The 25100-nt window shown below is 41.7% G+C and overlaps 1 protein-coding gene and 1 long non-coding RNA gene across 4 annotated transcripts in view; one reads left to right on the top strand and one right to left on the bottom strand.

Annotated features, from left to right (window-relative positions):
- LOC107372335 (laminin subunit beta-3) overlaps positions 1-25100 on the bottom strand; it is a 143632-nt gene that overhangs the window by 79369 nt on the left and 39163 nt on the right. For 2 of the 3 annotated variants that reach the window (XM_054734789.2, XM_054734788.2), the window contains exons 7-11: positions 16764-16827; positions 12474-12664; positions 12049-12169; positions 8233-8421; positions 8011-8157 (exon numbers count right to left, since the gene is read on the bottom strand). In XM_054734789.2, the coding sequence (XP_054590764.2) occupies positions 8011-8157; positions 8233-8421; positions 12049-12169; positions 12474-12664; positions 16764-16827 (712 nt within the window). Of the gene's footprint in view, positions 1-8010; positions 8158-8232; positions 8422-12048; positions 12170-12473; positions 12665-16763; positions 16828-16971; positions 17305-25100 lie in introns of those variants that run through there. The other variant, XM_054734790.2, reaches the window with a different exon arrangement.
- LOC139068826 (uncharacterized) lies at positions 17109-17616 on the top strand. Its single transcript, XR_011520081.1, has 2 exons — positions 17109-17181; positions 17298-17616. It is a non-coding gene; the product is annotated as an uncharacterized lncRNA (long non-coding RNA).

The raw sequence follows: 25100 nt of genomic DNA, 5'->3' as shown, positions 1-25100 counted from the left end.
TCACCTCCGCTGACCCAGTGATGTAGGAGACCGATATAGTGTAACATGACCTTTCAGACTGTAGTTGCGTTCAAAAACATCAAAAATGTGTCGAAATCAGAATTACATTTTCAAGTGACACGGATCAGATTTTAAAAAACTGGATTTGTGCATTCAGACTGTCATAAAAAATCAGATATGGGTCCCATGTGGGGAAAAAAGCAGATTTGATGCACTCTTGCCTGCAGTGTGAACGTAGCCTAAGTGTTGCTGGTGGATGACTTTGTAAGGTTATGAAGTTCGGAATTTTCAGCTCCACACAGCTGCCCCTGTACACAGTAACACCCGTGTACAAAAGCCAAGGTCGGGTGTTCCTCAGACTGTTTACATTGCAGGAGAAGAGTCCGAAGGAGAAGAAGAACGCTTTTACTTAATCAAAGTACTTTATGTGTGATTAAAAAAATTAAGCAAAACATATGTTGATCAATAATAATCAAGTGAATGATCTGTGGAATAAAGATGTCATGATTTATGTGTTTAATGAAAACAGGACTACTGCACAGACAGACTGACCCTCATCTCCATAGAAACGCATGACACATTGTTCCAACCAATCAGAGCTTTCGGCTGCCGCAGGAGAATCTGGCTTGTTGACTTAAAGTGTCCAATCCGCTTTACTAAAACTTATCAACAATTCAGAGATATAAAACAAGGCAACGCCATTTTAAGCTCAGTTCCATTTTGACTTCAGTTCTATTCACCGTCATCCCAAAGAGAAGCACAGACTGGCCAGATGTGTTTTCTTCTTTAAACTAAGAACTGTGAAGTTGGAGATTTTCGTCGTTTAACAACCAGACGACATCCTTTCAAAATAAGAGCACCTGCTGACGCTGCCGATTGGTACCGGGGTCGACCCTTCAGACGGGCTTTGACGTGCTGCGACCGCTGCTTCGACAGCTCCAGTACACATCCGAGGTTCTTGGACCTGGCATTTCCTGATCTACCTGGGAGGCCCACCACTGGGTACGTGCACGGCAAAATCGCAGCTCATGTCATCACTTTATAAGCCTCGTGATATCTAGTCATAACAAAGACTACCAGATTCAATGACGTCAGCCTAAGGAGTCTGAACCAACCACACACACACACACACACATCGAACATCACATTCATTTCCAAACAACACAGAGTGATTCCTGATAGATTGTAGAATTTATAATAAAATTCTTAAACGATCCCAACTCTCTCTTTTCTTGTCTCAAGGTCAATACAGAGTGTTAAATGAACTCCCTGATGATAAAAACAACCTATTCTTCTGATTATAACAAGTGATCTACTTACAGTGTATTAAAATACAACTCTAGATAGTTAAATCACTCAATTCCGTTACATTTGGCGAGCCTAGCATGATATCTGCACAGTTTATTACACTTTGTGCCGATTTTGAGACATATTTTGGGATTTTTGGTTCAGTGTGAGTTCAGGGAGAGGGAAGGCGAGCATTTCCCTCATTCAGCTTCTCAGAAAGAGGGGTGCACATTAATCACCCTCCAACAGGAGGCGCTGTTTCATCAAAACACCTTAAGTGCTGACGTGTGCTGACGGCCATTTTGAGGCCTACATTTGAGGGTAAATATTTCTCCTGTTTTAATACGTTGGAACCGTCTGTTTATTGTTTGTCGCAGTGTTTGTGACACTGTGTGCATCCATTTGTGTAATCGGAGACAGAAGACTCCGTCGGAAATTTATTTCCGTTCAATAGGCGCCTGATCCACGCTGTTCCTTACCGGAATACTCGTTAGCACCTACCGTAGCTTAACTTGCTAGGTAAACGCTAGGTAAAAAGTCGGGTTATTACTGTAGAGCGATACTGCATCCAGATTGCGTACGCTGTTGAAACCCTTTTAACCACGGAGCGAGATGCCCGTTGGTTGATCGGGCAATTTTAAGACCCTGGTCGCTCCAGGGCGTTCGCTAGCATTAGCCGAAGAGCTAACTAGCCACTCTCGGTGGAAGGCTCGGGAACGCGTCCCGCGAAGCTGTCAAGCCGTTCCGACGCAGCGATTCTGCGTCCTTTAATCCGCTAAACCTTCCGGTACGGAGTACTTTTGGATAACGTTAGCGGCGGTTCTAATATACGCTCCGGTGTTTAGAATCGTGACATTGCTACGAGGATCAAAGCCGGTTGTCGGACGACGCATGCACAACAATCCGCCGTCTTAGGTGCCCGACACGTAGCTCGACCCGCCATCTTGGGCAGGTCAAATGACAATGATATTTTTGGCATTATTGAACAATTTTGCCCAAAATATTCATTCACCAGCCGAGCTTCCCTGTAACTAATTCTTTAATAAGTCTACAGGTAAGGTTGTTTCTAAATAAACATCTAATTAGAATACCAATCAAAGAGAAAGTTAGTAAATTAGGAAAACTTATTACTATCTTGGAAAATGGACTCAGAGGTAACGATGCAATTATCATCTCAACTTCAGGCGATGCAAAACACTTTCCTTCCAATGATGACTAACATGATGAACATGATCTGCGCTCTTCAGAAAGACAGCGAGGACGTCAAACAGTTTATGCGTGATTTTCAGGCGACACGGGCGGCAGCTCCGTGTTTGCCTGAGAAGCCGCAAAATGAGTCTGAAATGCTGCAGGCTGATGTTTTCACAGGTTCTGACTCACAGGAAAACAACAACACCTCAAAGGAAAGCGACAACACCTCTCCGGTCGTTCCATCCGTGGCGATGTTAGGCGATGAACCCGCAGATGACGACCGCAGTACCACTACTACCACCGCCGTAACTGAAAAAATTTTGCTTGCATCTCTGGTCGTGAGAAAGGGATCTAATAGGCCCGCAGTGGAGGTCACTGTAAATCAGAGACTTCGCTGTGTCGCATTATTAGACACAGGAGCGGACATCTCGCTCATCAGCGGAGCTCTTTACAGCAGCATGTGCGAACAAAGGGGGGAGGACATCTCACCCCCCACACTAATTTCGGGCCCAAAGGATTTTGACGATTTCTATGGCGTACCTTCGTCCGCGGCTGCGACGATTGAGGTCAACATCTCGATAGGAGGCATGTCCTTTAAACACCTCGTGTACATCAACGAGGAGATGAGGATGCCCATGCTCATAGGGTTGGACTGTCTCCAACGCCTTGGCGCTAGAATCAGCTACGCGTCCGGACAACTGTTTGCACGTGTGAGGAAGCCAAGGCCGTACAAACCGCGGCCTGACACAGGCGGACGCCTTTCGGTGGCAAGTCTTTCGCGGGGGGACGCGATTTCGACCTCACCACCACTCTCGAAGCCACCGGGTAGACCCCCGGAACTTCTGTTACAGATTGAGAAGGTCATAGACCAAGCAGATGCTCTCACAAACGAGGTCGAGCGAGACAAGCTACGACAACTTTTGCTAAAGTACCAGGATTTTCTTTCACTTGACTCCTTGGACTGTGGTCTGACCACTATCCATGAAGTCCGGATTCCTACCAGGCCAGATGCACCGCCGTCCTTTGTGCGGCAATACAAGATTCCCTGGCGTCCATAGAACCGGTCCAGGAAATCATTGACAGCATCTTGGCTAACGGGGTCATTCGACACTGCAACAGCACCTACTCGGCTCCGTTGTGGCCGGTACTGAAGCCTAATGGTAAGTGCCGACTTACCATTGACTACCGGCAACTCAACAAACAGGTCCCCTTGTCTAGGTGGTCTATGGCACGCCTGGAGCAGGAGCTTCCAAAAGTGAAAGATGCTAAGTACTTTTCCACACTTGACATTGCGTCCGGATTTTGGACGATTCCCGTCCACGAATCGGACCAACACAAACTTGCTTTCTCCTTTGCCTACCGGCAGTACACCTTCACCCGGTGTCCTTTTGGTTATTCCAACTCGCCAGCTGAGTTCAACATCTTCTTGAACATGATGACGGGCAGACAAATGACCCTACCGCTTCACCTGCTGTATCAACGACGGGTTCGGTCCGACACAGCCCCGGCTTGTACGAGCGGCCAATACTTGCAGGACCTGAGAACTCACCTGCTTGCAGCATTCTCGTTCGCACAGGCATCTCTGGAAAAGTCAGCTGAAGGCAGAAAATCTTATTACGATAAGAAAGCCTCACATTCCGAACTCGATGTAGGTGATCAGGCCTGGTACTACATTTTCGCTCCCAAAACGGGTAACAATAAGGCGACCTCGGGGAAGCTGGCTAAGAAACTTTTGCCCAAATGGTCGGGTCCATACCCGATTACAGATAAGATCTCTCCGGTCGTGTATCAGATCAGGATCGCCGACAAAAACAAGGCGCCCGTCTACAAATGGGTACACAGGGACCATATCAAACTGCACAAGGGTCCCACAGATTTGGCCGATACCAACAACAACAATCCACCGACTTCAAAAGGGGGGTGATAAATACGCCCCGTTGGTTCCACAGATTTCTCTCTCTGATAACACAAATTTGTTTGTTTGTGAGTGTGCATGGTTGTCTTTCCTGTTATACGTCACGTGCAGACTTAAGGTGTGTTGAGACGGACGTGCTGTCGGCTCCTGGAGTCAGGTAAACGGCCAGGTAACAGTGAGTGGGTTAGGCCACATAGTACTGTTGTCCAAAATTTTGTTTTTTTTAATCTTTACTAATCACAATTCCTTAGGGGTACATTAACATGAACATGATTACTAACCACTGATTTACATTTTAGTACTGATTTACATTTCTGTTTTTTATAGTATCTTTGACCAGTTGATTTTAACAGTGAATATTATGTTTGTGATTATCAATTCTTTGATTTATCCCACGGGGCTATAACCAATTTTGCCCCTGTCCTGACAGCGTGTATTTACAGTGAGGATTCACTGATACCAGTTAGGGTTTCTTTCATTTTTCTGCTTCTCGCATCATCCCTTTTTGCATCTAACACAGACAGGGCTGCATCCATTTCTTCACGTCATGGGTAATTACACATAAAACTAACACATAGTACAAAAGGCACTCATAGAGTTAGGTTTTTATTATTTTTTATTTCTTTGATGACATGAAATGCACTTTTGTCGTGTCTACATTGAAGTGCCTACACTGTGCTCTCTCTCCTCTGCTGAGCTTGTGAGGATCCTGCTTCCTGGGGGTGGATCCGTGACTCGTCATCTGCATCGACTACTCCTGAGGGTGCTCCGGCTCGTTGGCCTTGGACGACTGTGGTTCCGGCATGGCTGCTGGGACACCTCATTCGTTGGGATTACTGTCAACTGCTCTTCCCTTTTTGTGGATTACGATAAGTACTCTTTCAAAGTTCAATTTTTATTTGGAATATTACCCTGCCTGCGGATACAACAATCGATTTTTAATTGGAATACTACCCTGTTCGTGGATACGTTCAAGATTTGCTCCTGCTTTGCTTTATTGCCCGTGAGGATATAAAGTTGCTTCTTCTTCCTGCCTTCAGAGAGAACAGACGCTTTTTTCTCAGCTCCCTTATCGGCTTCCCCAAGGCTCTTGTCCTGTCTGCCTACAGAGCACTTCTCTGCATTTCTCCTGAAACCACTACTCTTTTTTGGAAATATGGACTTAATTAATTGGTCATTCAACGTGATTGACAAAATTTTCTCTACGATGAGAACGGAGAAGGGGGCTCCCACCTGTCCCGAGGGGACATTCGCATCGGGATATGCACTCGATTCTTGGGAGGTCTGGCGAATCGTGTGCCTCTCTCAGCTGTCCATCGAGGACGTGGAAGATTTGTGGATATTCGGCCTAATGATCACTGGATTTCTTCTGATTGGAGTGGGAGGATATCTGGTTTTCTGGAAATTTGGGAAGACGGGAGCGATTGGAGTGCGACCCGTACCCACGGAATGTGCCGCTCGTGCGGTGACCTCACAGACTGGGACGTTACTCGAGGTGAGCCGTAAGCTGGACAATGTCCTTGCGGCGTTGCCTGTGTTAGTGCGCAAGATGGATTTGATCTCGGAGAGGGTCGCCGGACGATGCGGGGATGTGGAATGTAAAATTGGCTTCACTGGTGGACATGAATGACCACTTAGAGACTACAAGACGGAGGGGAAGATTATCTCTGTCAACCCTAAACAAAGTTATGTTTATCCTTATCTGACGCCATAGCAGCCTCTCAAGGCTGCCTCAACACACCCCCACAAAAGGAGGAATGCCGACAGATGCTGTGTCCCGACCTTCACCCTCTCCCTTCAGGCTGACATGTCTGCAGGTACCTCAAATGTGCTCTCTGTTCCTTATCTCTCCCTCCCACCTGTTGTTCTGCAGCTGGTCGATGCGCCGCAGTGGCAGCTCCCATTGGAGGCTTCAGGATCCCGCCCACCCCCACCTCCCCATTGGACTCTGATGTTGTACACGTGCTGTCTGTGCTTCCATGTCGGGTGTTTTTTTGCATTGGAGTGCTACACCCTGCTGGTGTAACCCTGTTAATGCCTTTTTTTCCCCTCCCTGAACTTTCCTCATGTAACACCCTTTTCATCTAACTATTAAGGTAGCGCGACTCATGTTGCGAATGACCGCAGTCACCAATTCTTGTTATGTGTCTTACCCACGTATGTCTGATCTTTGAATTGTGTGTGCTGAAACTGAATTTCATTTCTCTGTATGTCCCGCACATGTGGAGAATATGACAATAAATGACTCTTGACTCTTGACTCTCTTGATGCTTCGTTTATAGCTTCCATGGGGAATAATTAATAACCTGCTGACTTGTGTTCTTCCTGAGGAGTATGCGAGACTGTTCTCCGGCGTGGGGTTCGTACCTCACCACAGATGGCTGTTCCCTTGGGATCGCATCCTGTTCTGTTGTCAAGATTCTTCATAACTTGGGTTTGTTCAACGACCAAGTGGTCTCTTGAAGGACCACATTGACCTTGAAAAGGGGGGATATGTAAGGTTATGAAGTTCGGAATTTTCAGCTCCACACAGCTGCCCCTGTACACAGTAACACCCGTGTATAAAAGCCAAGGTCGGGTGTTCCTCAGACTGTTTACATTCCAGGAGAAGAGTCCGAAGGAGAAGAAGAACGCTTTTACCTAATCAAAGTACTTTATGTGTGATTAAAAAATTTAAGCAAAACATATGTTGATCAATAATAATCAAGTGAATGATCTGTGGAATAAAGATGTCATGATTTATGTGTTTAATGAAAACAGGACTATTGCACAGACAGACTGACCCTCATCTCCATAGAAACGCATGACACATTGTTCCAACCAATGAGAGCTTTCGGCTGCCGCAGGAGAATCTGGCTTGTTGACTTAAAGTGTCCAATCCGCTTTACTAAAACTTATCAACAATTCAGAGATATAAAACAAGGCAACGCCATTTTAAGCTCAGTTCCATTTTGACTTCAGTTCTATTCACCGTCATCCCAAAGAGAAGCACAGACTGGCCAGATGTGTTTTCTTCTTTAAACTAAGAACTGTGAAGTTGGAGATTTTCGTCGTTTAACAACCAGACGACATCCTTTCAAAATAAGAGCACCTGCTGACGCTGCCGATTGGTACCGGGGTCGACTCTTCAGACGGGCTTTGACGTGCTGCGACTGCTGCTTCGACAGCTCCAGTACACATCTGAGGTTCTTGGACCTGGCATTTCCTGATCTACCTGGGAGGCCCCCCACTGGGTACGTACACGGCAAAATAGCAGCTCATGTCATCACTTTATAAGCCTCGTGATATCTAGTCATAACAAAGACTACCAGATTCAATGACGTCAGCCTAAGGAGTCTGAACCAACCACACACACACACACACACACACACACACATCGAACATCACATTCATTTCCAAACAACACAGAGTGAGTCCTGTTAGATTGTAGAATTTATAATAAAATTCTTAAACGATCCCAACTCTCTCTTTTCTTGTCTCAAGGTCAATACAGAGTGTTAAATGAACTCCCTGATGATAAAAACAACCTATTCTTCTGATTATAACAAGTGATCTACTTACAGTGTATTAAAATACAACTCTAGATAGTAAAATCACTCAATTCCGTTACAACTTACTGCTGCAGCCTGCTGGGTTGAGTCTGCTCATGCCGTAGCTTCCTCTTTTACAGCGATCACACAGAGATCCTTCCACATTCACTTTGCACTGACAGGGCTCCATGCACTGACCCTCGCTCGCCGTCCCTTCAGGACTACAGGAACAGCCTGTAGGCCAAAAGATAGTCACTGTGATGCTGTTGGAAATAGGCCAGGGATTTCTAGATCTTTATTTTCACCTACGTATGCATGCATCAGGACGGTCCATTCGGCTGCGCGGGTTGGGCTGGTAGCCTGGGGCACACTGGTCGCACTTAGGTCCTACGGTATGGTGCAAACATCCATCACACACTCCCCCACTGGTCTTCCCACTGGCTTCATACACAGCCTGGCTGAAGTGACAGTGCTGGGCATGGTTGTTGCACTCACAGCCTGAGAACAGAAAAACAGACCAATGAACGGCTGACTGCTGACTCACTGGCCTGCACTCAAAGCAACCCAACCAACGAGACAGGCCTTCAGCTCAACATTGGAACTAGATCATTTCTTTAGTAATGATTGTTCCAAGTATGTTGATGACTGTTTTTCCCTGATTGTTCATTAAAGTAAGAAAAAAGAGCATGGGAAGTTATAAAAAGCTATTCTTGTAGTGAAACACTAGCTTTTCTGAAATTCAGTCATTTGTACGTGATGATGACAACAATGAAGGGCAGCAGAAGCACACCAGCTGCTGCAGATAGACTCCTGCAGCAGAGGAGCACATCAGGTGTCTCTACTGTCAGCTAGGAGCTAGACAATCAGGCTATAATTCAAACGGAACCACCAGAACTGGATCAGAGGAGAATGTAAAACATTTCCTGGCCTGATGAGTCTGGATGTCGGGTCAGAAACTGGTTTTACTAACATGAAAGCATTGATCCATCCTGTCTCGTATCAACTCTTCAGGCTGGATAAAGGTTATGGTGTGTTCAGTAAATGAATAAATGAAATTATTTTAGATTTGACTGTCCAGGGTGTACCCCGCCTGTTTACCCATAGATTGCTGGAGATAGGCACCAGCTCCCTGCATGGGCAAGCGCAGGAGTGCCCGATCCTGGTCCTGGAGGGCCGCTAGCCAGCAGGTTTTGTGGTTTTTCTGCTCCAACACACCCCAGCTCGACGGGCTCTGCAGAACCTGCTGACTGAAATCAGGTGTGTTGAAGCAGTAATAAAACTAAAACGTGCTGGATACCGGCCCTTCGAGACCAGGATTGGGTACCCCTGGGCAAGCGGGTATAGACAATGGGAGGATGGATAGATGGACTTTATATTTTACCATGAGTAATTACAAGTGCCATTCGGTGTTGTCAGAGGCAAGGACACCTGGTGACCGAGATATCTTAAAATTTTGTAGGTTCGATCCTGGCTCCCAGCAGAGAATGCTGCTGTTGTGTCCTTGGGCAAGACACTTAACCCACCCAGCTTGCTGATGGTAGTGGGAGGAACGGTGGCGCCTGCGTACGGCAGCCTTGCCTCCATCAGTGCACCCCAGGGCAGCTGTGGCTACAGGGTGTGAATGTGTGCACGCGCGGGTAAATGACTGATTGTGTTGTAAAGCGCCTTGGGGGGTTCTCTGACTCTTGAAGGCACTATTGAAATACAGGTCCTTTACTGTTTACCATCACCGCTGCACAAGAGGATTTTCATAGCTGGCAACGGTCCTGAGTAACAGATCTGCAACATGAAACCTGAACTATGCGTGTGCGCTGGAAACCCTTTTTATGAATGTATCATTATTTTTGAGTAATATTGCTTTTAAGGGTATGTGTGTGCATGGGTTTTCTTACCCTTAATTCACACCCGAAGCACCAGCGCAGCGGAACGGTTTACTCGCGACTTTCTCTGAGTGTCAGTAGACACCGGGAAAAGATCAGCAGCAGAGTCTCTGCCGTGCTTCTCCCTGGACTTGCGACATCACTGAATCCCTCAAGTTTAAACCCAAAAGAAAGAAATCACGTTTGATATTGCTGTTTGATGTCATACATGATGCTTCTCTCCACTAGGATGAAACACCGCTGCCCTTCTGGAACGATGCAGGGAGTAAATAAGCTGTTAGATAACGCGTTTGGATGTAATCAACATAGATATGAAATTGCATCGATGCAACACACTTTTATTTAGAAAATTGAGGTTTTACATTGAAACTGTGTCATTTCATGTCTAGCCCTATGTTTTGTAGCGTTGAAAAAGCCGCGGAAGACGCTGTCCACAGCCAGCTTCATCAGCGTGCTAACGGTTAACAAACGAGAAACATTCTGTTGATGACCTCGCCACCAGGAAGTGAATAAAAGTCCATCTCCTGGCTTCCTAAGTCAGAAGACGAGACTTTTATACTTTTACAAAAATAATCTTAATCTGGCTCATATCATTATTTCCACCTTTATAGATTAATTACATATTCTGTTTGATACAATTAGTGTTTGATGTAAAGTGATTTAATGCTTTACAGTAATGAGGAGTTTATTATTGAAATGCATGATTTAGATCTTGAATAATAATCATCATTAACTCATCAAGTCACCAATGTCACATATCTTTTTGGTATATTAACCAATGCCTCATATTTACTTCACATAATAAGCTAAATATTCCTTCACTGGACATCTTAGGTGTGTTCTTGCTGTGTCTTTGTAAATCCATGCTTTCGTTCTTTTTTAAACACAGAAACAGGTAAACAAAACTGTTTCTGTGTTTAAAAAAGAACGAAAGCATGGATTCCTTCACTGGGTTTCTTAAAAAAGGATGTGATGTGTCAGGTCTTTGTTAACGCCTCCTACATTTTCTGGACTGTGATTAGTTCGTCTTCAACGGACCCTTAAAATAAAGAGTCACTTCCTCTTTTCTCAGGAGATCAGCCCAGGTCTTTCAACAGAATATTTTCAGCGGCATTGAACCACCCTTATCAGGATCAAATATTACTTGTTTTCACCTGCAGAACTGCACTGGATGCAAAACGATCCGCCAGCTTCCGGCGGTCACCCAGAGGGGTCTCTGTTGACCAGCTGATTGGTATTCTGAAGGGGACGACCTTTGGGTACCAGAAGTCTAATTCCACTCGACAGCCGGGTCGAGCTGACTTTACCCTACAGCCGGATCAGCAAGAACTCTCATCACAGGGGTACCATCGCTCTGCACACTGGCGTTGGATGGGTCAGGTTCATTTGATAAATTGATAACATCATTAAAATCTGCCAGATTATTCTTATTTTCCCAGATATCACATTCCTTCCTAAGACACTTAATTAGACCTTTAATAACATATTGTTTAATTAAAGTTTGATTATCGTCTTAGTTGATTTTACCTTGAATAATCATGTATCTACAGTTATTCTGTATGATCATTAGTAGTAGAAATATAGTAATTAATTTATTTTATGAACTATATTTTTGATTCTTTGTCAAATTATTAATAAGTGTTGATTCATACCCAAAACACCTATTTCCACTATCAATTAGATATTAAAGGCTCAATTATAAAGATTTAATGGAACATTATATACTGTTTCATAATTTATTGGCAGTTTAATAATTGTGACCACTTGCAAAACGTTCCAGTTAACTGCAGACGTTGTCATGTCCCAGAAGCGGCATGCGGCACAAATACAACCTGATCCTATATTTAGCAACACGGTGCGCTGCTTTTGGGATCCCCTATCCAGCACGTTCTAGAAGGTTCCCTGTTTCAACACACCTGATTTAGCAGCTGTCCGCAGAGCCTGAGTAGCTGTTGAACAGGTGCTTCAGCCACTGAATCAGCAGGTGAGATATAAAACGAGCTGGATGGGGGGTCTGGAGGACCAGGGTTGGGCACACCTGCTATAGACTGTAATGGATCTGAATTTGGAGCAGTGTGACGTTAGGGTAACACATGAAACTTTTAACTAACTGGACTAATGAACTGAACTCAGTGCACTGATCAGTAGGCTCAGTTGGAATGTTTACTTTGTAAAGTGCCTTGAGATGTGTTGTTGTGAATTGGTGCTTTAGAAAAACACTGAAATGAAATGGAAAATATCTCACGTTTGCAAGCATGAGTATTGCGCTCCTCTGCAGGTTTCCAGGGAAGATCGTTATAGAGGTCAGCACAACGCTCACAGTTAACGCCAGCTGTGTTATGCTTGCAATCACACTGAGAATTCACCTGTGAGAAAGCAAAGGAAAGTCTTCTGTCAAAGTGACTCTGTTCATCTGTATCCATGAGTAGACACAGCTGCAGCAGGCTGAGACCCCAGTGATGTTCAAGCATGCATTTAGCAAATCAAAAGTGTCTCAGTAAGAAAACTATATGTACAAAAATGTTTCCAAACGGTTAAACATTAGGGTCATTGTTCAAATTACCGGGAGCAAAGAGGAGCCCAGCTCCCCTAAAATGTCCGCCATGATTAAAGTAGAAAAAGGTGTGTACTTATCTCTAGGGTGGAGAGTAATTTATGTCTCATACACACCTGTATGCGGTTGGAACCTGGGTCATTGTCTTCCTCTGGTAGACATCGGTTAGCATGTCCATGACACATGCAAGCGCCCATCACCTTCATCTCATTTAAGGCATAAAACCTGCTCAGAGTTCTCCCTGGTATATGGGGGACATCGCCCAGCTCAGTCAGGTTCACCCTCAGACCCGTCAACGCGGACTTCTCTGTGGACAAAAGATTTTACAGACTTAAATGTATCCTTCTCAGCAGCAGCACTGCAGGTTTCGTTTTCGTTATATCTGACCTGGTAAACGTGAGGTTGGACCAGATAAAAATCGACTTGGGGTTTTATTTCTCCAGTGCTCTTTCGTGAAAGAGCAGTGAAGTAAATGTGGAGTCTTACAACAGTGTGGAATTCAAAAGGATAAAAATTAAACAAATCTTTTTGCCAGGTGTTTTAAAATACACAAAAACTCTAAACTCTTTACTAGAGCACCAGAACCTATCTGAACCTGAGTGCAACAAATAACGGAAGCAGACGCGCTTTAGCAAAAGATCCATTTAAATGACTGGCTGCAGTAGGCTACCCACTCCCAGCAGTAAAACTCTAAATGTGTGTTTCTCAATGGTCAGGTGAGTGGCAGCTGAGAAACAATGCTGTTGGAAACAACAACATAGAAAACATGCAGGACAGGGGGGCGCTAAGGACCAGGGTTGAGAAACACTGCTCTAAATGAAACGGACCACCCATCCTCACAGCCCAATGTTCCTACAGGAATCCTCTTTTAAACGGCAGGAAAGTTGTTAGTCACATGCACGAGTCACTGGACAACCTATGGCTTCCTCTTTCCATTTCCTTCAGAACACATCTGTTCTACTTGGCGCTACTGTCCTTGCTCACAGCGCCATCTGGCGGACATTCAGAAATAACCCCTTTCACCTGGTCACATATAAATCCCAAAGTTTGCGTGGAAAGTTGACCCCGTTTTGTGCGTAAGCAAGATTTATAAATGAGACCCCAGCTCAGAATGGGGCACCATTGTTTTTAACAGATTTGGTGGTCCAGTGGTTAGAGTAACTGACTGGCAGTCCGATGTTTTCAACCCTTTATTGATAAACTGCTTTAAATATAAGGACTAATGTGTTTTTTTTACTTTGTTTATGTAGCCAGTGTGAGTCCATGGGAGGTGAGCAGATTAAATCAAATAAAATGCTGCGTGGAAACGACCAAATTAAAGAAATCTTTACAGAAACAAACTAGTTAGCAGAAAATAATCATAAAACAAAAAAATAAATGAATTAAATCCGCTTCAACTGGCCAAACAAATTAGTGCTGACACTGGGAGTAAAACCGGCCTCAAGACCAGTGTTGGGAGTGACGGCGTTTGGGTATAACATTGTTATTAATAGCCTTCCTTTTTAGGTGACAGGGTAATCTAATTAATTACTTTTCCCATTGTTGCAACCCTGTTACCATTACTGGGCACGTAAAGTGATGTGCTACAACATTGTGGCTGAATGAACGAACGAACGAACGAATGAATGGCTGCTGACCAGGGCCAGTGCTAGTCATTTCGGTGCCCTAAGCACAAATACATCTTGGTTTATTTTGGGTTTGTCACGGGAACGTTTATTCCAGTAATCCACGCTGGCGCATCGGAGGGTGCAGTGAAGTATTTTTTGTTCACAGCTGCTTATCCCACCATCCAGCAATAACAGAGACCATTGATTTTTCATCCAGAACACACGACATTCCTGCTGAGAGAATATACATCGCCTGACTTCCTTCTCAGCCAGCAAAACAAAACTCAGCCTCTCTACATCAATCAATCACTGAGAGCTTTGAAGCTTTTGCCCCGCCCCTAAGCACTTCCCATGCATAACATCACACCAATCATTTCACAGAAAAACAAACACTGAGATAGCTCCAACACATCTGGCATGTATGTGTGTGGATCATGATGAAGGCGTCTCCAGGTGTGCAGCCATGCACTGCTGCTGGGGAAACGATTGAATCGTGGCAATAACAATCCATTAATGTCTAATGGGATTGTGTGTGTGTTGTGAGATGGGGCCGCTCCTTCACACAGATTTGTAATCTTTCATCTGTTTATGAAATTTTATATTTTTACGACTATTTTTTCTGATGTTAATCTAATTCTGTTTTGAGATCATTATGATTTTATGGCTTTATGTTTTATTTTGGTTGATCTATGTGAAGGAGTTAGTGAGTCTATGTCTGTGATGAGTGCTATAGAAATAAAATGTACTTACCACTTACTAGATATCCAGGATTCTATTGTTCGTAGTAGGAATTAACATACCGGATACCCAGGGGCGCCTCCAGAACATTTTGATAGGGGTGGCCAGATGAGGCCAAAGACATTTTTGGGGTGGCAAACCAAATTGGTCCTTGTGGTAACTGGTTGAATTTAGTCTGTGGCGATGTACTGCATTGCGCCTTTATTTGTTTATATCAAAATAACAGTACGTATCCAAAATATTTAACAAATTTTACAACCACAAACATTTTAGAAAAATACATGTCAGTTATTTAAAATGTTATCCCAAATGTAATTAAAAAATGTATTTTTTTCGTTAATTCACCTGTTGCTGTGTTCACAAAAAAAACTATGGAGGTAAAAACTTTTTTTAAATGCTGAGCAGCAGAAGCATATAGATTTTTTTTATTCTGATTATTTCTTTACTCATTAATTGTAATATTTTATTTTGTTTTACAATTATGTCTTGAATAAAAAAAATCAATATATGGTTTGACTGAACATTAATATGATTTTTGCAATTTTCTAGGGGTGGCCATGGCCACCCCTTGGAGGCGCCCTTGTGGATACCCATCAGAACATTCTTACTGAATAAACGTTTCAGAATTGTTTACTCTAGGTAGTAAGAATCATTCAGTTAAACAACGTGTGTCAACTGAATTACTAACTCAAAACACTTTGGTTAAAGTACCGTATTTTCCGGACTATGAGCCGCTACTTTTTTCCCCACGCTTTGAACCATGCGGCTTATAATGAGGTGCGACTTTACTGAAGATTTTCCTTCACCTGCAGGGGGCGCTGTAGCAGAAAGTGAAACAGGTGGAATTCAAAAGTGGAAACCAAAGAAAGTGCTCATTTTAATTTAGCACATACAAGCAGCCGGCACCACAGAGAATGTTTTTCAAATCCATACCCCCTCATCATGGTAACTACACGTATGAGTTCATATGATGCCGCATTTAAGTTGAAGGCCATCGATCTGGCAGTAAACGAGGGAAACAGTGCTGCCGCAAGTAAGCTTGGCATGAATGAATCCATGGTTCGGCGCTGGAGACGGCAGCGGGAAGAACTCATTCAAGCCAGCTTCACCCGGGGATGATGACGGCAACACAGATAGGGACACCGACATCGCCACAGAAAAGGTATGTGACGAAGCTCTTCTGAGGCTGTTCAACTCCGACACTGAAGAAGAGGACTTTAATGGCTTTAGTGCGCAAGAGGAAGATGAGAGCGAATGACTTCTTCTGGTAGGCAAGTGAGTTTTATTTACTAACCAGGCATGTTTTGTGTGCAGTTTTTATTTTCTTATCATCCAGGGCTTATTAACGCTGTGTCAGCGCTGTTCTTTTCCTCTAAACATGCAAATTATCGGTAATAACGCGTCAGTGCTGTTTTTATTTTATAACCATCCAGAAATATGAATGCTATCAGCGCTGTTTTCTTTTCTAAACTTGCAGGCACGTTCACCCGTGTTTAAAATTTGTTTTGTTGAATTAAAACAACAACAAAAAAAACTCCCTGTAGCATCTTTCTGTCTAATTATCTTACGCTATGGCCGTACATGCGCTGTGCGCCGGAGACCTGCATGTGGCAGATGCGCCGCGGCTTGTATTCAAGTGCAGCATGTGTGTGTGTGTAGAAAACCTTTTTTTTTTTGTTGGTGCGGCTTATATTGAGGTGCGCTCTATAGTCCGGAAATTACGGTAATTTGTAAGTATAACTAATTACTTTTTTAGCAAAAGATGCACAACACTGATCAGGACATAGCAAAGCAAAATGAAAGGTTTAACCACTGGACTATCAAGCCCAGTACAACAGCAGCCTTGCCTAAGACATTGTTGTAGGTGTGTTTTGTCAGCGTGGGTGTGAGCGGAGCTTCACTTAAATCAACCATTTTATTTCCAGGTATAGATTCAGGCTGATGAAAATAACTCATACTTAAGGTAAATGACGTCTCATTAGTGCCAACAGTAATATTTTATCTTACACTGTGCTTTCCTTTGCTCTCAAAGTGAAACAGCATGATCGTTAAAACACTCACCTTCAAGTTTTTGGCTCTTGGAAGCAGGAACTAAAGCATACTGATGCAACGGGCTGAAATCAATCTAGAAACAGAAGGTTTAGTTTTAATTCTTCACATCAAGTAACCATTTTACAGTCACATTATTTAAGTTTGTGTGATTTCACATGCAGACACCTGGACCGATGTGTGGTGACTGGTGTTCAAGCCATTCTTAAAGGGAACTCACTGAAATGTAAAGTTTCCAAATTGGGGACATTGAAACCGTCACGGTGAGAGGTGGATTCCTGCTGTCACTCCCTGTCTTTTGAGTTTTTCCCTCTGCAGGTGGGCGTGTCTGGAGGTTGACCAAGCTGCAGCAGATCTGCTCATCAGCTGGCCAGGGGTATTTAAGCAGCTGGGAGACTTCTACACCTCGCTGGATGATTACTCTACCTGGGTACCTTCTAAGCCGCCTCATCTCAGTATTTTCGAGCTCTTATGACCTGTTGAGATTTTATATGTGTTTTGGATTTTTGGATTTTGCATTTTACTCTTCCTGCTCTCGTTCACCAGATCAAACCTCCACTTTCATCCCCGACTGGCTATTTCTCTGGAACTCCAACCTGCTTGTCTCTCAGCTGCTCCCTGGCCAGAACCACCTCCAGCTGCCCACCTAAGATCCCTGGATCTCCACCAACTCAGCTCCCTCCACGTCTCCCCTTCTGGATCTAAGTTTCAGGAATCCCCTCTCAGCCCAGACCGGACCACTCCTCCCTCGAGCTACTTTTCCCCCTCTCCAGACTATTTCCCGCACTGGCTCCCTTTGTGACAGAACTCAGCTACGTTCAAGCTGCTCCCTTGGTTTCCTTTTAATAAATTCTTATTTAAAACACTTTCCCCGTCTCAAACTGATTCTGTATGTCGTGGGTTAGACATCTACACCACAACATGACAGAAACAACGATACTGTCAATATATAGACCACTTGAGTGAGGTTATCAAGATGCAGCAAAGTTGTGATTTCTGGGACACATTAAACTACAACCCTTATGATTCTGTTCTGTAATATCTAATCGAAAATTTGCTTTTTGTTGAAGTAAAAAATGTTGATTATTGCACAAATCTTTCAGCAAATCTGTTCAATTCTGGACTAGAGGAAATACGCAGATTCATTGCAAGGTTGCAGCACAGACCCCCGTTTCTGTCCACTTTGAGCGCAGCGGCGTGAGCGGTTGGATGAAGACATGCTTGTAAGGAAGACGGGTTAACTTTGGTTTTTTGAGCAGGAAAACATCCTCAGAAAAATACTATGGGCGACTATACAGGTGAGGTTGATTTATTTTAGTAATTCACTTCAAAAGGTGAAAGTTGTATATTAGATTAATTCAGCACACACAGACTGATATATTTCAAATGTTTATTTCTTTAAAGTTAGAAAATTGAATAATTTAATAAAAAGCTCTATTTGTTAAAAGAATAATACCTCCACTGGGCGTATAGAGGTTTGCAGAATGAATGTACAGTTTTTAGTTGAAAAGCTATATTTCAAAAAATAAATATTCAAATTTTAATTTTGCATGACACTGTATTTATGTTTACATCTACCAGCCACTAGAGGGAACCATTGCGCTAAACATCTGCTGGGCAAGGCGAGGTCAGGACTGTGTAAAATGGCAAGTCAACCAGTGAATTCTGAGCCCAGAAGATGTTCTAACAGTAAATATTGTTGTAAAACAAACATATTAGTAGAAATGAGTCCTTATCCTGTCTGATTTGTCTCTGAACATGGTGCTGGAACGTGTCAGCAGTGAACCAACATCCCCACTGCTGAAAAATGAATCCTGTTGTTGCGGTACCACCTCTGAACACCAGAGTGTTCCATATTCAACCTTTAAAGTCCCTTTAAATTTAAAAGTACTTACTTAAAAGAAAATAAGTAAATAAATAGAAAGACAAAGATGTAGCTTTAGAAGGGAAACCCACAGTGCCCTTGTAAACATAGCAAACCCCCGCCATGCTTCTCTTGGGCTACTTAGTCTTGAGCTTCGGATTTGTATGGTGCTAGACCAGGATGCAGCGCAATAACAAGGGAGTCACCTTTCCACTCATTACAATGTCTATCTATGTTGCTGTCCTTTTGGCACGTGGTTTAGGGCTGTGAATCCTAACCTCTGACGCTTATTTGATTCGTATCTCAATATACGATACATTAACGATACTGTGAAACCCTGAGCCAATACAGTTCATCCCTGCTCATGATTGATTATTGATTTGACAATGATTTTCGATTCGATACAATTCATGATGTGATTTGAAGCATTTTAACACATTAAAAGGAATTTATAAGCTCACATCTGGTTTTAAACAATTATCATAATGCTTTTCCCTCTAACAAGCTTGCTATGTTAACAAGCTTGCTATGTTAACATTCTTTCTATGCTAACCTGATTTCTATGTTAACATGCTTTCTATGCTAACTAAGCCCCCACAATGCGTCTCTAAAATTGGGCCCAACCCGGAAGAACCAAAAATTGCAGTTCCACCCTCATCCACTAGGGGCTGATATCAGAAGCGAGCAAATCCTCATTGACTCCCATGTTAAAAATACCAATTTCACAGCAGAAATAAACATGTTTACAGCCTGGTACCAAAACATGTTTTTTGTCTAAATTATCTAGTTTATACTCATGACAACTCTGAGGGGGGTGAATTTTTTTCTCACTCTTCTGTTTAAATGTATTGAAAGCCTAAAATTCTGCAACCGACACACGTGACCGCCGCCTCAGACCCACGTGATCACAGAGCTAGCTCTGTGGAAAGGCCTCAGTCTGGCTTGGAAACTGCTCTGGGATTTTGAGTCTCTGTGTTTGTGTATTCTTTTTTGGATACTTTTTGTGCAATTGTTGGACAAAATGACTTGCTGTGGCATTAATTGCACTAATAGAGCGTCCAAGGAGTCTCCACTTCATTTTTTTCGGTAAGTAAAATTATATTCATGTATTTTAGGTCACTGCCGAGCTGAGCTTAGATTTTAACATGTACTGTTTAACCATGAAATTTAAATGTAATAGGGTAAAACCCAGTGCATTTAACATAATGCTGCACTTTAGAAAATGGGTTGAAATATAACATGTTGGTGGAGCTGGGTTCCCACTATCGGCTTGTGGAGCTCTCGGGAGACCGATGTTTTCCACCCGGTTCTCCCCTCCCCACAGCCCGGCATCTCTGTCTGATCGCGGCATCTGTTAGCTGCGCGGGCTGATGGCTTGTGGAGCTCTGGGATGGAAACCTTTCCACCCAGTTCTCCCCAGCGGCAGCTCTGCGCAGCGGCACTTGTCTGCTGTGCGGCTGCCGGCTTGTGGATGTCTCCAAGACCTCTGTGTTCCACCCGGTTTTACCCAGCGGTCAACCCGGCTTATCTTTGACTATGTTAACTCCGGTTGTAGCTAGGTTGCTACCTCCATTAGCTTAGCTCCCACCTCCGCGTTAGCTTTGGGTTAGCTTCAGGTTAGCTTGTAGCTAGTTCGACCGGGTGTCGTCAGTTGATCCCAGCCTTACAGCCCCACCCTCAGCTCCTCCTCTCTTCCCTTTTATGGAATTGTCTGGACTTGACGGAACCTGTGACACGGTCAAAATGGCGGTGGTGGCCACCTCCCATTTTAGCACAAAAACGTGTTATTGGAGGCTATGGAAACCCATTGTCCAATATTTATATGTCGATGATGCTAACCTGATTTCTTTGTTATAATGCTTTCTATGTTTGCATGCTTTCTATGCTAACCTGATTTCTATGTTATAATGCTTTCTATGATAACAAGCTTTCTATGTTAACATGCTTACTATGTCAACATGCCTTCTATGTTTGCATGCTTTCTATGTTAACATGCTTTCTATGCTAACCTGATTTCTGCGTTTGCATGCTTTCTATGTTAACATGCTTTCTATGTAACCTGATTTCTATGTTATAATGCTTTCTATGTAAACATGCTTACTATGTAACCTGATTTCTATGTTAACATGCTTTCTATGTTTGCATGCTTTCTATGTTAACATGCTTACTATCTAACCTGATTTCTATGTTATAATGCTTTCTATGTAAACATGCTTACTATGTAACCTGATTTCTATGTTAACATGCTTTCTATGTTTGCATGCTTTCTATGTTAACATGCTTTCTATGCTAACCTGATTTCTGCGTTTGCATGCTTTCTATGTTAACATGCTTTCTATGTAACCTGATTTCTATGTTATAATGCTTTCTATGTAAACATGCTTACTATGTAACCTGATTTCTATGTTAACATGCTTTCTATGTTTGCATGCTTTCTATGTTAACATGCTTACTATCTAACCTGATTTCTATGTTATAATGCTTTCTATGTAAACATGCTTACTATGTAACCTGATTTCTATGTTAACATGCTTTCTATGTTTGCATGCTTTCTATGTTAACATGCTTTCTATGTTTGCATGCTTTCTATGTTAACATGCTTACTATGTAACCTGATTTCTATGTTAACATGCTTTCTATGTTTGCATGCTTTCTATGTTAACATGCTTACTATCTAACCTGATTTCTATGTTATAATGCTTTCTATGTAAACATGCTTACTATGTAACCTGATTTCTATGTAAACATGCTTACTATGTAACCTGATTTCTATGTTAACATGCTTTCTATGTTTGCATGCTTTCTATGTAAACATGCTTACTATGTAACCTGATTTCTATGTTAACATGCTTTCTATGTTTGCATGCTTTCTATGTTAACATGCTTACTATCTAACCTGATTTCTATGTTATAATGCTTTCTATGTAAACATGCTTACTATGTAACCTGATTTCTATGTTAACATGCTTTCTATGTTTGCATGCTTTCTATGTTAACATGCTTACTATGTAACCTGATTTCTATGTTAACATGCTTACTATGTCAACATACTTTCTATGTTTGCATGCTTTCTATGTTAACATGCTTTCTATGCTAACCTGATTTCTATGTTAACAAGCTATCTATTTTAACACGCTTTCTAGGTCAACATGCTTTCTATGTTAACATGCTTACTATGCTAACCTGATTTCTATGTTAACAAGCTATCTATTTTAACACGCTTTCTAGGTCAACATGCTTTCTATGTTAACATGCTTACTATGTAACCTGATTTCTATGTTATAATGCTTTGTAAGTTAAGCTTTCTATGTTAACATGCTTTCTATGTTAACATGCTGTTAGGGATTTTTATTAATAACCCAATACCTGCAGCCAAGAAAAAAATAGACAAATAAACAAGACAAGCCACCAAATTGCAATCAGGGGCAGAAGCTCGAAGCGACTGCCCCAAGCTTCTGCTCTCAGAGTTTATTTATAACATGAGATAAGAGAAGAACAGAAGGTGTGTGTGTAAAAATGAATGTGTGTGTATGTGAATGGCCACAAGAATGTGTGAGTGTGTCTGAACAAAATGAGAATGCATTCAGGCATAGAACAATAAAGTTAGGCAAGTTACTTCAAAACTGTAATGCGTTATTTATTACGTGTTACCCTCATTTTAAAGTAATTCATTACATTACAATATTACTGATTTTAAAATGTAAGGCATTACACTACTTTTGCATTACTTTAAGTTACTTTCACCAATACAACTTCAATATGAATCTGGTCATGTGATGCTCAGTGAGCTCATGACATATATGTGGAAGGTGATGTGGTGTCTGAGCTAGGATTGTTGTTAAAAACAGTCAGATATAATAACAGTGCTTCAAAATGATTGTTTATTAAGTAAAAGCAACAACAATCTGTACTCTCAGCACGCTGCCATCTTATAGGGCCATCTGAGCAGGGAGTGAGGTGGTGGGGGCTCCAAGCCTATATTTGCCTTGGTCCCCAAATGCCTTGATACGGCCCTGGATGTGGGACTGACTTCTGGGGTGACCTGATTCTATCACATGTATAAATATTAAATGCTTATATAGTATTGCTTCTCACTGGTAAGAATGTGTATTGGGGATAAATCTACCTACTTTTTTTCTTTTTAAGCACTTTGTTTTGTTGTCTTGATTTTATGTGAATAATTTCCTGCCCTTTCTCTCTCTAGCCTTCCTGCATGCTGCATGTTTTCTCCGTCTTCCAGAAAAACTGTTTCCTAGATTTCTTACTTTCTAACTAATCAGCCAAAGGGATCTACCGAACGCAAAGAAAAAAATAAGTAAATAAAAAAAGCTTAATATGCGCTGCGCACCAGCAGCAATGAGTTGAATTCACCAGGGCACAGATTATGGACTCAGCTGAAAAGTACATGAAGTATCAGAGAATATGGGCTGATATAAACGATCGCAAACGAATTACTTGGTTTTGGTGGAGCGATTTTGTGAATATAACAGCGGCATAGAAAGCATGTTAACATAGCAAGCTTGTTAACATAGACAGCATGTTAACATAGAAAGCATGTTAACATAGAAAGTTTGTTAACATAGAAAGCATGTTAACATAGCAAGCTTGTTAACATAGCAAGCTTGTTAACACAGAAAGTTTGTTAACATTGAAGGCATGTTAACATAGAAAGCATGTTAACATAGACAGCATGTTAACATAGAAAGCATGTTAACATAGAAAGTTTGTTAACATAGAAAGCATGTTAACATAGCAAGCTTGTTAACATAGAAATCATGTTAACATAGCAAGCTTGTTAACATAGAAAGCATGTGAACATAGAAAGCATGTTAACATAGAAAGTTTGTTAACATAGAAAGCATGTTAACATAGCAAGCTTGTTAACATAGCAAGCTTGTTAACATAGAAAGCATGTTAACATAGCAAGCTTGTTAACATAGAAAGCATGTTAACATAGAAAGTTTGTTAACATAGAAAGCATGTTAACATAGCAAGCTTGTTAACATAGCAAGCTTGTTAACATAGAAAGTTTGTTAACATTGAAGGCATGTTAACATAGCAAGCTTGTTAACATAGAAAGCATGTGAACATAGCAAGCTTGTTAACATAGAAAGCATGTGAACATAGCAAGCTTGTTAACATAGAAAGCATGTGAACATAGAAAGCATGTTAACATAGAAAGTTTGTTAACATAGAAAGTTTGTTAACATAGCAAGCTTGTTAACATAGCAAGCTTGTTAACATAGAAAGTTTGTTAACATAGCAAGCTTGTTAACATAGCAAGCTTGTTAACATAGAAAGTTTGTTAACATTGAAGGCATGTTAACATAGCAAGCTTGTTAACATAGAAATCATGTTAACATAGCAAGCTTGTTAACATAGAAAGCATGTGAACATAGAAAGCATGTTAACATAGAAAGTTTGTTAACATAGAAAGCATGTTAACATAGCAAGCTTGTTAACATAGCAAGCTTGTTAACATAGAAAGCTTGTTAACATAGCAAGCTAGTTAACATAGTCAGCTTGTTAACATAGTCAGCATGTTAACATAGCAAGCTTGTTAACATAGCAAGCTTGTTAACATAGAAAGTTTGTTAACATAGAAAGCATGTTAACATAGCAAGCTTGTTAACATAGAAATCATGTTAACATAGCAAGCTTGTTAACATAGAAAGCATGTTAACATAGAAAGCATGTTAACATAGAAAGTTTGTTAACATAGAAAGTTTGTTAACATAGCAAGCTAGTTAACATAGTCAGCTTGTTAACATAGTCAGCATGTTAACATAGCAAGCTTGTTAACATAGCAAGCTTGTTAACATAGAAAGTTTGTTAACATAGAAAGCATGTTAACATAGCAAGCTTGTTAACATAGAAATCATGTTAACATAGCAAGCTAGTTAACATAGTCAGCTTGTTAACATAGCAAGCTTGTTAACATAGAAAGCATGTTAACATAGAAAGTTTGTTAACATAGTCAGCATGTTAACATAGAAAGCATGTTAACATAGCAAGCTTGTTAACATAGAAAGCATGTTAACATAGCAAGCTAGTTAACATAGTCAGCTTGTTAACATAGTCAGCATGTTAACATAGTCAGCTTGTTAACATAGTCAGCATGTTAACATAGCAAGCTTGTTAACATAGAAAGCATGTTAACATAGCAAGCTTGTTAACATAGAAAGCATGTTAACATAGCAAGCTAGTTAACATAGTCAGCTTGTTAACATAGAAAGCTTGTTAACATAGAAAGCATGTTAACATAGCAAGCTTGTTAACATAGAAAGCATGTTAACATAGCAAGCTTGTTAACATAGAAAGCATGTTAACATAGAAAGCTTGTTAACATAGAAAGCATGTTAACATAGCAAGCATGTTAACATAGCAAGCTTGTTAACATAGCAAGCTTGTTAACATAGAAAGCATGTTAACATAGCAAGCTTGTTAACATAGTAAGCATGTTAACACAGAAATCAGGTTAACAT

This window comes from Nothobranchius furzeri, chromosome 3, assembly GCF_043380555.1.
Source record: "Nothobranchius furzeri strain GRZ-AD chromosome 3, NfurGRZ-RIMD1, whole genome shotgun sequence".
Taxonomy (NCBI): Eukaryota; Metazoa; Chordata; class Actinopteri; order Cyprinodontiformes; family Nothobranchiidae; genus Nothobranchius; species Nothobranchius furzeri.
The sequence above is the reverse complement of the archived record's forward strand: the minus strand, read 5'-3'. Positions and strand labels throughout refer to the sequence as shown.